The sequence below is a fragment of the Diadema antillarum genome, unplaced genomic scaffold (genome assembly GCF_040938485.1).
Source record: "Diadema antillarum isolate AM-2024a unplaced genomic scaffold, OU_Dant_1.0 scf00000017, whole genome shotgun sequence".
NCBI classification, from domain to species: Eukaryota; Metazoa; Echinodermata; class Echinoidea; order Diadematoida; family Diadematidae; genus Diadema; species Diadema antillarum.
Window position 1 is genome coordinate 2,386,594 of NW_027270906.1, and position 13,624 is coordinate 2,400,217.

Consider the following 13,624-nt stretch of genomic DNA (forward strand, 5'->3'; position numbering starts at 1 on the left):
TAGTGATGCTATCACCTTATGATATACTGATAATCAAGAACACTTTAGGAAGAGCGAATCGCTCGAAAATTTGTGAGCCGAAATAAACTGTTGGTGATTACAGCATGAACTTGGTTTCAGTTTTATTTTTGAGGTTGAAATATATTCATAATTATTTTCGCTTTTGTCTAGTTTGGACTTTAACCATTTCCTTCTGCTATTCCTTCGAATATGGGTTCTTTAAAACCCATCGCACACTATACACGATAAGACCGGTCGCATGACCAGAGAGGTGAGACAACTTGACACCACACACTGCTACTACTATACGATACACAACTAGGATTTGTACGACCGTTATTGTGGCTTCATTACATTATACTGTGTAACGTCATTGGCTGAAAGCCCACAACCGGTAGTGAAAATTCGGCATGTCAAATCTCTACGATTGACAATAAAGGGAAAATCCAGTTCGAATATCAGTAAATCCGATCAAAAGAACAAAATCTTACGAGTTCAATGGTAAAAATTTGACTGAATCCAGTCGCACGACTGGAAACTAGCAAGGCTAGTGACGTCACATTTCCGGTCTTAAAGGTCGTAATCGACAGATCTGATCGTTAAGTGTGCGGCAGGCTTAATTCAGTGTGTGATGTGTGAACCACATCCGAAGAGTATCGTACTTCATTTAGTTTTAATTATAGGGATCACCTTGTTGGCGATTTTCACTTGGTATAGCTTTATCCTAAAAACGACGGTATCCTATGAACTGAGAATGTTTTTGATGCCTCTTCATTACGACATTAGTCTCAACACGGGAGAAGAGATCATTTGCATCATCAGCACTTGTCAGCGTAACAAAGCTGTGAAACGGCTGCTCTTTTCTCTTGTGACTCCTCTCTAGAAATAGGTCTGCAATGAACTTCTTGACGTCCTTTATATCATGAGTTTTACCCTTAAAGTTTGGGAAGGACTCCTTGATGCTCCTACACTTGATCTTTTCTTCCAGCGCGTCCAGTTTGGTAAAGACGAGGAGGATGGGAACGGATCGCAGGTGAACGTCGTTGATGACAGCGTCAAAGAGGTCGCATGCCTCGAGGAGCGGGATTGAGATGCCATTCACCGAGGGGACTGGGCCGAAGTCCTGGGCCGACGCGAAAAAGATGATGCACTCCACATCATAAAAGATCTGTCGTACTCTGGACTGTGCAATGCTCATCCCACCGACGTCTGTGATGTGAAGACGAGAATCCGTGTAGGTGCTGCTGACGACCAGCTCTCTGGCCCCATCTTCTGGCCTGTTACAGTGTAGAATGTCCCCCTTGCTTGGAACATAGTCCTAATGTCAAATGTGTATATGTTTGAGAGAGAGGTTGAGGTTTCCCAATTCATAAAATGGGCGATGTTGACACATTGTGTTATAAATCTGCCAGATAATCTTATCATGTCCCCTGACTCTGTTATCAACTCTATGCTGTTTACATGACTTTGTTGGAATATAATTATCATCATTCCTATTTTCGAATGAAGTGATACTTGAAAATGAATATTCATTTTGATATACGTGTATATCATCATATATGTATATATATAATCATATAGTGCTGTAAGCTGCAGTGAAACTAAATGTAAATTTGAACTAAACTCTCAGAGGCTGATATATTGTAGGACAATAATATTGCTCAATGTTGTCAAAATATCATCTTTGTTTGGCTTGCAAAACGTTCCCGTCTGTTCTTTATCCTTGTCATGGTTTGTTACCTTTGGGGCACTGTGTATTAGCATTATGCAGGAATTGTTTGAATTGATTAAACGAGCAAGAGCCCACAAAATGCAGAAGATAGCAAAGATTGACATTCATTAAAAAAAAAACCCAATGCTATTTGAACTTACCATGGAGCCAATTTGATTGATTCTGTCCAGAAAATACCTTGTCATATCACAATGATACTGCGGCTGTGGAAGAAATTCACACAATGTCAATGAGGATGTTTCATTTCTACTTTTTATTTCATTTTGAAATGTAAAATTCAAATATTTTCACTTTGCTGGCACAGAGAAAGAGCACTTGACTTCCATCTTTTAGAAAACAGGGAGAATATTACCGTTATATTATGTCTGTACGTACTAAATCGAGGGCGGAGTGCGTACTTCTCATTAAAAAAAGAGGAAATTTTGTGGAATTTTCTTAATACATGTACATATTTTCTTTGTATATCGTTTTCCAAACATGACGTCACAAAGTATTGTACAACTGCAGTCTCCTCATCGGGCAATGGCAGCACCAAAAGTTTAAAGATTCATAACTTTGGATTGTCCGATTTTCCTCAAACTTCGCTGATGTGCCCCACTACTATTGCTCTATATTCCGTTCCCCTTTCAGTGGGTATATCTCGGGGGTAAATATCAATACTTGTACTCATGACGGGCCCTATATGCAGGATCCTAAAAGTGATGGTAGAAAAGGTCTAAAACAAGGACAAGGTTACGTTCAAAAGGTAATGGTAACACTGCTATCATTGTGGTAATGATTCAGTGTAAGCAATCACACTGAGTCAACTCACCAGACCAAAAGCTGCAACATCTTCAAAAATACTTTGGATAGAAGAGTCCGACCACAGGGCTCGACAGGGTCCTACATATTTCCTGAACTTTTCTGGCGCCAATTTCGCATCGCGATCACAGTCCATGATAAGCGCTGCGTATTGCTCGTTTCTTGGATCACTCCAGGGTACATTGTGAAGATTAAGAGCCATCACCAGCATTTGAACGCCTTGGATGATGTTACCGTAGATGATAGGTCGAAACTCTTCGATCAGGGACTCGTCAACGGTATCATCGTGTTCGAAGCGGATTCGCAAATGCCTTAGAAACATATCCCTGTCACTCTCTGCCATTCCCATCATTACGACTTTATCTTCCTCAAGAAGCCTCCGTCCGTCTTTCTTTAGCCGTCTGTCTATTGCTTTGCTCCATGCTTTGCTAAGTTTCCTCTCATTCGGACACAGTATGCAACAGTAACAGCTTGCCATCTTGTAACATCAAGATTTGGTCTTTCCTTCGGTTGTGCAATTAACGGGATCGCGCCTATTATACAGCTGCAGTACCTGTTCCAGTCGAGCCACGGTTGTTAACAAACTACACTGTATTCCACATCCATACAGCTGCCCGATCACGGCGCGCCGTGACCTTCTCCGAGCAAACAGGCAATATTGACGTTCATTATCACCATTTCGGTGGTGGTCTGCAGGGGACGCCCTGCCTTGAAGTTGAGCAGAGGGTGCGGCCCTGCACTGATCTTTGCCCCGAACAGAGAATCGATGGCGCCTCTCAGCAAAGATTGCGCAATATCTGCATGCCGGAGTTCAAACTTCAAACTCGAGATACTTTTATGAATAGCTCTTCCGCAGTCGTTTGTACTTCTTTTTTTTAAATGATTTTATGCTAAGTATTGTGGTCTGCCAAGGTTTCGAAATGAATCAATTTCCCTATAGAAGAACTTGCAGTGAGGCAGGGAAGTATGCTCGATCATTCATGATCCGCCAGAGGTTCAACTTATACTGAGAAAGAGGGCGGACTACACATTATGTGCGTGCTCTGTATACGTATCAGCTATCCTAATTCCGACTTTCAGGCTTGCTCTGGACTCTGTGCAGTTGACTTCAAATTGGACTGGAAGGGGAAACATTGCAAAAAAAAAAAAAAGGAAAAGATGTCTAAATTAATGTGACTTTTCATGGAAATTTGTGCTTTACAGACGTCTGCACATGGTGCATGCATTAATTGACATCAGATTACGAATACACAATGCATTTGCGTTGCAGATGTTTAACCTGTGGCACTGAATTCATCATGAGTTTCCCTAAGATTATTTCGAAGACAATTTATATGTACGCGAATATAAAAACAAAAATACACTGCAGTGACAGATCCAGAATTTTAACAATCGAGCGGGGGGGGGGGGGGGGGGGGGGGAGTGTGGGGATCCCCCCCCCCCCACACGGTCACAAGGACTTTTGAGACCAAAAAAATAATTATGTAAAAAAATAATCACATTTTGAGAGCTTTTTATAGGGTAAAGATGCTATAACTTAAACATTGTCATTCAATGAATTGCTTGTTAAATAGAAAAGAAGGAAGATGATACCTCTTGTTTTTGAGTGGCAATATATTGACTTTGAATAATGCACTTAAGCTCCCGTTCCATAGCACTATCACTATCTGGAACCTTATCTATTATCTCAATCCATCAGATCGTGGAAGAGCGGCAAATGCGTTCAGGGATCCGTTTACACAGAAGCATTCTATATAGCAGCACCGTTGTGATGACGGGACAGAAACAGGCATTTTTGTTTTAGATCGGCAAGAAATTTTGAACATGTTCAAAGTTTTCCCGCCGATCGTCCCGATCAAAATTTTCCCACTTGGGATCCTATAAGGCAAGCGGGAAGAACGTAATTGCAACGTAAAGACATCGGGATGAACGTATCATTTATAGCGAGGCCTTTCTACGGGACGTAACGTAACAATAACATGGGCGTCACCAGGGGGGGGGGGGGGTGCGTTGGGTGCGAACGCACCCCCCTTCAGATCCTTAAAAAAATAAAAAAATAAAATAAATCAGTCTGCGAGCGACTATAACGCCGGACGCTAAGTAATTATTCTTTTCCATTTTTTTTTATTTTGCACAAGGGACACACACACACACACACACACACACACACACACACACACACACACACACACACACAAATCGTCGGCAAAAACAATTCGCACCCCTGGTTCTGGCAGCACTGATTGCTGTATCTACTAGTATTCTACAGTGTTTACTATTTATCGACCGTACTGTACATCCGTGCGATACGGAGCACTTATACACGTTTGCATGTACGTGTGCTACTTCGTAGGGTCTATGTACGTTACTTCTGACCAATCCATATTGCCAGCCCAAGAGCGAGCCTTACAGCCTCATTAAAAGAAAAGAAAAAAAAATGGAGGGGCAAGCATATTTTAGTTTTGCCCCCCCCCCATAATTAGTAATTCCCGAAATGAGAAGATTTTCTTGCTTTTGAAAGAAAAGAAAAATAATGCCCCCATAAAAATATTGGAAGGCAATCGCACCATTTGCCCCACCCCACATAGGCCTAATCATAATTCCCGTGACGAAAAGATTTTCTTGCTTTTTTGTTAGAATTCAAGATATCTGTCCAATTATTTCACCCAAAAGCAGTGGCGTAACTCCGGAGGGGGGGGGGGGGTGCGCCCCCTCCCAATCCGCTGGTAAAAAAAAAAAAAAGATTTTCCGAAATAGTAGCCGGGTTCACACGTACACCAATTAGCTGGATACAAATCTCGAGATTTGCATCGCGATCGTCATCCCGAGTTTTTTGTACGTGTGAACCCGGCTAGTAGTTCAAGTGTTAGTAGACTGCTTTTGAATTAAAGGGTGATCCAGAAATAAGATATTTTTCTATGATTTCTTTTAACCATAATTAAATAGGTATATAGTGTGAAACATTGCTCAAAAAGCCCGGACCCGACAAAAGATTGTGATTCCTGGTTGGCATTCTGCATATAAGCAGGATGTGCGCAATCTACTCAGTACATCCGAACGAAGAGTCGCTACAATGTTGCGCAATGTGATGTAGAATGTATACCTTTGTACTATCCGCTTCGTTATATCAAAGCTAGATCATTGATTTTGCGGTGTTGCTTTACATATTAGTCTATATAAAAATGTCTTGCATTGCCGAGAAAAAAGACTTGACCTGGGCTAATTCCTAACTTTTCCACAAACAAACACGCACAATTAGTTTAGGGGATGCTCGAAAGTGCAGATTTTGGACATCCTTTCCCCGCTTGGTCACTTCGACGCCACCTCGCTGGTCATACCTCCCCCAGTCCAATATAAACCCACACCCTTGACTACAGTGGCGGATCCAGGGGGAGGGGGCGCAACGGGCGTCCCCCCCCCCCTTTAATTTCCAAAGTGAAAAAAAAAATTAAATAGCTGCAAACGGCAGTTTTTGGACAGTAAAATGTCAAAATTTTCAAGCTCGCTCGCTCCTCTCGCTCGCATGTAGTCGTAATACCATTCTCCTGAAGTTGCTGCCAGTAATTGCCGGCAGTTGCGCATGGTGCGCCCCCTTAATTTCCAAAGCGAAAAAATATAGCTACAAACGGCAGTTCGCTCGCATTTAATCTTTATGTCATTCTTCTGATGTTGCTGCCAGTAATTGCCTGCAGTTGCGCCCGGTGCGCGCCCCCTTAATTTCCAAAGCGAAAAAAATATGGCTAAGAACGGCAGTTTTTGGACTGTAAAATGTAAGATTTTCAAGCTCGCTCTCTTCGCTCGCTCGCATTTAATTGTTATGTAATTCACCTGATGTTGGTGCCAGTAATTGCCAGCAGTTCCGCCCGGTGACCCTCCCCCCTTAATTTCCAAAGCGAAAAAATATGGCTAAGAACGGCAGTTTTTTGACTGTAAAATGTAAAAATTTCAAACTCGCTCGTTCCGCTCGCTCGAATGTAATCATTATGCTCTCCTGATATTGCTGCCAGTATTTACCAGCAGTTGCGCCCGATGCGCCCCGTTAAATTCTAAAGCGAAGAAATACAGCTACAAACGGCAGTTTGTTTGTTTTTTACTGTAAAATGTCAAAATTTTCAAGCTCGCTCGCTCGCTCGCTCGCATTTAATTGTTACGCAATTTTCCTGATGTTGCTGCCAGTAATTGCCGGCAGTTGCGCCCGGTGCGCCCCACCCCCCTTAATTTCCTAGGCTAAAAAAGTACAGCTACAAACGGCAGTTTTTGAACTGTAAAATGTCAAAATTTTCAAGCTCGCTCGCTTCGCTCGCTCGCATTTAATCGTCATGCCATTCTCCTGATGTTGCTGCCGGGTAATTACCAGCAATTGCGCCCAGTGCGCCCCCCTTATTTTTCAAAGCGAAAAAGATACAGCTACAAACGGCAGTTTTGGACTGTAAAATGTTAAAATTTTCAAGCTCGCTCGCTCGCTCGCTCGCATTTAATTGTTATGCAATTCTCCTGATGTTGCTGCCAGTAATTACTGGCAGTTGCGCCCGTTGCGCCCCACCCCTTCTTTATTTCCAAAGCGAAAAAATATGGCTCCAAATGGCAGTTTTTGCACTGTAAAATGTCAAAATTTTCAAGCTCGCTCGTTCCGCTGGCTCGAACGTAATCATTATGCTCTCCTGATATTGCTGCCAGTATTTACCAGCAGTTGCGCCCGATGCGCCCCTTAAATTCTAAAGCGAAGAAATATAGCTACAAACGGCAGTTTCTTTGTTTTTTTACTGTAAAATGTCAAAATTTTCAAGCTCGCTCGCTCGCTCGCTCGCATTTAATTGTTACGCAATTCTCCTGATGTTGCTGCCAGCAATTGCCGGCTGTTGCGCCCGGTGCGCCCCCCCCCCCCGCCCTCCTTTATTTCCAAAGCGAAAAAGTATGGCTCCAAATGGCAGTTTTTGGACTGCAAAATGTCAAAATTTTCAAGCTCGCTTTCTTCGCTCGCTCGCATTTAATTGCTATGCCATTCACCTGATGTTGCTGCCAGTAATTGCCAGCAGTTGCGCCCCCCTCAATTTCCAAAGTAAATAAATATGGCTACAAACGGCTGTTTTTGGACTGTAAAATGTCAAATTTTTCAAGCTCGCTCGCTCGCATTGAATTGTTATACAATTCTCCTGATCTTGCTACCAGTAATTACCGCAGTTGCGCCCGTTGCACAACCCACCCCTCCTTTATTTCCAAAGCGAAAAAATATGGCTCCAAATGGCAGTTTTGGGACTGTAAAATGTCAAAATTTTCAAGCTCGCTCGCTCCTCTCGCTCGCATGTAGTCGTTATGCCATTCTCCTGATATCGCTGCCAGTAATTTGTCGTTTCACACCGCATTCCATAATCCATTTAAAGGGGGTACAACCCCCTCCGGCACTTCCACACCCTCCCCCCACCCTTGCTCGCTCCCTCGCATACTACCACCCCCCCCCCCCCCCCAAGATGAAATCCTAGCTACGCCGGTGCCCTTTCCCCGCTTGGTTTCCCTAAAAAAAAAAAAACAGTAAAAGTCTAGGGATTGAGAGCTTCCTATATTCCAAATGTCTGTCCAAAAAATCTCGTAAACATTTAGTGTCAAAACGCACCCCCCTTGAAAAAAAGCTGGTGACGCCCCTGAATAATAAGATCAAAGGACAACTATCACTATCCCGCTGTAATAGGCGCTCTACATCCACCCTATATAGATGACACTTATAACTCTGTACGCAACTTAATTGCAACCTCGCTCTCAGTAACGCTGTTTTCATTACAACTATACGCTGCTCCTGCATCCTGCGCTTTATTTGCGCCCGAATCCCGCTCTCGCCGATATAAAAGCGGTCATCTTCGCCGAATCAAACGATATCATAATATATTACCCTTGTTTTGCTGCCGACCAAACATGCTTTGCCAAGATGGAGGTGGTTCAAGAGAGGAAAATGTCAGCTAGGGGGACGAAGAAGTTCTTGCTACACCTGTCGAGGCTGAAGAAGTAGCAGATGAAACATCTATAGAAAGAGAATATCAAGAAGAAGAAGAAGAAGGAGGGAAGAGAAAACCAAAGCAGATTAACAGACCATCCAGTCTACCATCTAGTCTACAACAGAAAGATGACAAGGTATAAAAGCAAGGATATATAAAAAAACAAAAAACAAACAAACAAGCTATGAGAACATCAGTCAAAGAAATTTGGGAAATCCATTGATGAAATAAAGAGCTTTATATGATTCCATTTGTACCAGATTAGGCCACTTTTGGTTGGGAATGGAAGTGAAATCGGGGTATTTGTAGGCACATCGGGCACTTTTCAGCTCTCTGGACGGGCAAACAGCGTGAAGATAATAATCATCTCAGAGGTCGCTTACAGCTTATTATGGTCTTTTACATAATGGGCCTATAGCGTTTATAGATCGGATAATATTGGCTAGATCAGATCGCACCCAAAGCATATTTTAAGAGCGTGTAGCTTTCAGCGAATAACGACATCGTACTAATGTCCATTACGATTATCGCAGTTCAAAAGGCGTTCATAAAAATAATCGAGCATGTGTTCGTCATAAATACAGCGTTCTCACAGCGTTCTATCGCTTTGGGTTCAGATAGAAAAGAAGAAGAAGAAAAAAATTCAAATCGTCGCGAGGGACGCATACATAGTCAACCTGAAGAAAATGTTTGAAAACCGCGCTATATCAAAGGCGATCAAAGGCGAGCAGGGCCTAATAGAATTAGAATAATAAAAGACATATATTTGAAGAAAAAAAATAAGGGGGGGGGGGTTCGCCCCTTGCGCCCTATCTAGTCTTTTGACAAGGCTTCGACGCTGAGGCTTGGAGAAGACTATAGGGAACGAGTGAACGTGAGACCGAGTGGCAGGTATATAGCCACTTGGTCCGTTTCGCAATGCCTCGGTGTGGCAAGTTGTCTCACTCTTCAGCCACGAGGCCTTGTCAAAAGGTTACTTGCACCCCTGCCTGGATCCGCCACTGCGCTTGACTACGACTGTGCGTATATGGATGGAACCCCCCCCCCCCCCCAAAAAAAAAAAAAAAAAAAAAAATCAGCACCTGAATGGAGAGGAAGATATTTATTATGTTGAATATACCAGAAAATATGTACTTCCCACAGCACTTTCCTTCACTCAAGGTCCAGGTTGGGATTATACAGATGGACATGTCTGATGAAGAAATAAAGAGAATCGTGTATTGAAATAAGTAAGTGCCGGACCACATAGACAGTGAAATGCACAAAAGCGTGGTAATCATTTTTATGTTACGTGTATGGGTAGGGAGGAACAGACAGTGATGTAGGACAAATTTGTCCAACACAGTGTGAATTCTTGATCAGAACAAGGCTTATTTTCAAAATTTCACTTTTCTGTGGCATTGCAATTCACTTTGTTCAGACTAACAAAAAACGTAATTTTAATACCATCTAAATCATTCATAAAAAATGGAACTCTACTATAGGCCTACCCTACCCTTGTTAATGTTTATAGCTGACGCAGCTCAGGGATGAAGGCATGCGTGCACATATATTGGCAAGTGGTATTAGGCTAATTCTTATGCTAGAGTAGTATCCATGCGGATATGCCGCGGATATGCCCCGGATATGCCTACATGTTGTATATAAACTAACAAGGGCATGGTAGTGTACAGACTGGAATGGCAAGTAGTGGGGGCATGCCATGAAGAAGTGATCCTCAGAAAGAAATTCAATACAGTACTTGGGCATTTTAGTGGTGTCACATAGCCTACAGAAAAGGTGAAATTTTTGAGCAAAATTTTGAAGTCCAGTCGAGTCAGGACTTTGTTTCTTAAAAGTACTTGAGATGGGGACCAAATGTGTTGGTGCGAGTTCAGTTCATCCAGGAAGGGGTTGTTTATATATCACCATCAGTGGCGTATCTAGGGGAAACGGCGCCCGGGGCAAGCGCAAAAATTGCGCCCCTAATTTCTCAACCCCAACCCCATCCCGGTAGGGACTTTAACAAAAATCTACATGATATGCTTTTTTCAAGCACTTAAAAGCGGTCTTTTGAGGGTAATTTACGAATTTTGATAAATCTTGGCGAGCGAGCGCAGCGAGCGAGCTGAAAATTTTTGTATTTCAGCTTACAAAACATGGAATTCTTGCCATTTTTTACTTATCAAATCTTACAATTCTAATCAAGATATAGTGACGGCCTTATAGATAAGGATTTATATCAACAAACTGAGGACTTTAAAAAATACTCTAAATTAGTGCGCGCGAGTGAGCCGAAATTTGTATATTTCTGCGGCATCATCACGTTTTGTTCTTATCTCTCTTTTTTATATATATATAAAAAAATTTGGCGAGCGAGCGCAGCGAGCGAGCCGAAAATTTTTGTATTTCAGCTTACAAAACATGGAATTCTTGTCAATTTTTGCTTATTAAATCTTACAATTCTAATCAAGATATAGTGACGGCCTTATAGATAACGATTTATATCAACAAACTGAGGACTAAAAAAAAATACTCTAAATTAGTGCGCGCGAGTGAGCCGAAATTTGTATATTTCTGCGTCATCATCACGTTTTGTTCTTATCTCTCTTTTTTAATATATAATAAAATATATAGATTTTGGCGAGCGAGCGCAGCGAGCCGAAAATTTTTGTATTTCAGCTTACAAAACATGGAATTTTTGTCATTTTTTGCTTATTAAATCTTACAATTCTAATCAAGATATAGTGACGACCTTATAGATAACGATTTATACCAACAAACCTAAGCAGAAATTTGTATATTTCCGCGTCATCATTACGTTTTGTTCTTATCTTTTTTGATTTTTTTGCGCCCCCCCCCGTATGCTCGAAACCGTTGGTGTCCTCTTTTGATCCAATCGGCGATCGCCTTCAGAACGAAAGAAATTGCAGCCGCTGCTCAGTGAAACATTTTGCCTGCTAAATATTAAATGACATGTGTGAACACAATAGACATTGTCATTTTGTCCGCGTCATCGTCACGTTTTGTTCTTATCTTCTTCTTCCTTTTTTTGATAACTTTTGGCGAGTGAGCGCAGCGAGCGAGCCGAAAATTTTTTATATTTCAGCTTGCTAAACATGGAACTCTTGTCATTTTTTGCTTATTAAATCTTACAATTCTAATCAAGATATAGTGACGGCCTTATATAGATAACGATTTATACCACCAAACTGAGGACTTGAAAAAGTACTGTAAATTAGTACGAGCGAGTGAGCCGAAATTTGTATAATTTCCGCGTCATCATTGCGTTTTGTTCTTATCTTGTTTGATTTGGGGTTTTTTGCCCCCCCCCCCCATGTTCGAAACCGTTGGCGCCTTTTGATCCAATTGGCGATCGCTTCAGAACGAAATTGCAGCCGCTGCTCAGTGAAACATTTTGCCTGCTAAATATTAAATGACATGTGTGAACACAATATACATTGTCATTTTGTCTGCGTCATCATCAAGTTTTGTTCTTACCTTCTTTTTTATATATATTTGGCGAGCGAGCGCAGCGAGCGCGCCGAAAATGTTTGTATTTCAGCTTACGGAACATGGAATTCTTGTGTGAACACAATAAACATTGTCATTTTGTCCGCGTCATCATCATGTTTTGTTTTTATCTTGTTTGATTTGGTTTTCTGCCCCCCGCCATTCTCCCTCCCCTCCCCCTTCCGGGCGATTTTTTTTTCTTCTTCTTCTTCTTCTTCTTTTTTCTTTTTTTCTTCTTCTTCGTTTTTTTTTCCTTTTTTTTTCTTCTTTTCTTCGTTTTTTTTTTCCGTTTTTTGCGCCCCCAAGGAGTGGCGCCCGGGGCACGTGCCCCCCTTGCCCCCCCCTAGATACGCCACTGATCACCATTGACTTACTTGTAGTTGCACTTAAATGGGACTCTGTTCCACTGACGTATAGGCAAATGAGTTAGAAATTCTGATACACTGTACACATAATATTGCATAATTTGCTACAAATTACAGGACAAACTACTGACCTGAATGTGCCATGGCACATAGGTAGCCCCCACACGACTCTGGATCCCCGTCAAAGTTTGCACAACTCCGACAATTTGGACACTTTCCACGAAATAGAACTTGCACCTCGGCCTGCTCTGTGCATGCATTGTGTAGGCCCCATCTGCTCTCGTCGTCTGCTCGTGAACGTAAGCAGCACGACATACGTGCGACCAAGGAGGTACTAGTACCTCCTTGGTGCGACGCATGTGGCGAAATGTCCTGCGAAAAGAAGCCTGGCATGCTTTGCAGCAAAACATGCAACCTTATTTCAGAATTTTCGAGGGTTTAAAAGTTGAAAATTTGAAAACTACTCCTGATTAAAGTAAAAGACCCCCTATATCAAGGAATTTTCCCCGGACTATTCAAATTGCTAAAATATACTGCTTTCCCGAAAAATCGGGAACGCGCATGCCGTACAGATCGATGACCACCTGAGTTGAGTGGGGGGGGGGGGGGGGGGACGACAATAGGCCTATAGATTAAAGAATATGCAACAGTCTAAAGCATGTTCTGTCATCGGCTTATGACATATTACAGGTAAACTGAGTGCAAGGATGTCATTGTTTGATTTCCGAACAAGGAACAATGCAGCAAAAATCATGGATGTTCTCTTTCAGTTGTGATAAGAACTACCACATGTCTTTCGTTCAGAAGTACACAATGCAATAAACATTGAAAATGCAATACTGTAGGTTACATAATACTATATTTGACACTACGTACTCAAATTTACTTGTGCTTTATTCTTATTTGTGTATGCCTAATAATGCTTTATTTCAATTCTTAACGAATTATATACTATTATGAGAAAATTTCACAAGAATTATTTCTAATTTCTATTCATACTCATTTGACCATCCATTAAAAATTCCTTCCTTTCATAAAAAATTCTGTAATGATACATTATTTTCCTTATCATTTTGATAAGACAACTGAAGTCTTATTGAAATGTATTTGTCTTTAATTTTTATCATCTTTGTGTCTCATTCACATATTTATCAATCCATCTTTTTTATTTATTTTTTGTCTGTTAATCTATCCATTTATCTCTCTTCATTATTTACTACATAGACATTCATTTACAATATGCAGGG

General features: G+C 41.6%; 1 protein-coding gene across 1 annotated transcript; it reads right to left on the reverse strand.

The window, feature by feature from the left end:
* Nucleotides 1-724: 724 nt before the first annotated feature.
* LOC139725605 (guanine nucleotide-binding protein subunit alpha-13-like) lies at nt 725-1,764 on the reverse strand. Its single transcript, XM_071636698.1, has 2 exons — nt 1,741-1,764; nt 725-1,318 (listed from the first exon to the last, which is right to left on the reverse strand). The coding sequence occupies exons 1-2, from the start codon at nt 1,762-1,764 to the stop codon at nt 725-727; spliced, it is 618 nt and encodes a 205-aa protein (XP_071492799.1).
* Between the last annotated feature and the right edge of the window lie 11,860 nt (nt 1,765-13,624).

What these genes read in the sequence shown, in the direction of transcription:
- LOC139725605 (XM_071636698.1), bottom strand. Translation starts at nt 1,764, where the DNA reads ATGCTAATACACAGTGCCCCAAAG. An exon ending in TAATACACAGTGCCCCAAAG is followed by an intron (nt 1,319 to 1,740) that starts GTAACAAACCAT and finishes ATTTGACATTAG; the next exon opens with GACTATGTTCCAAGCAAGGG.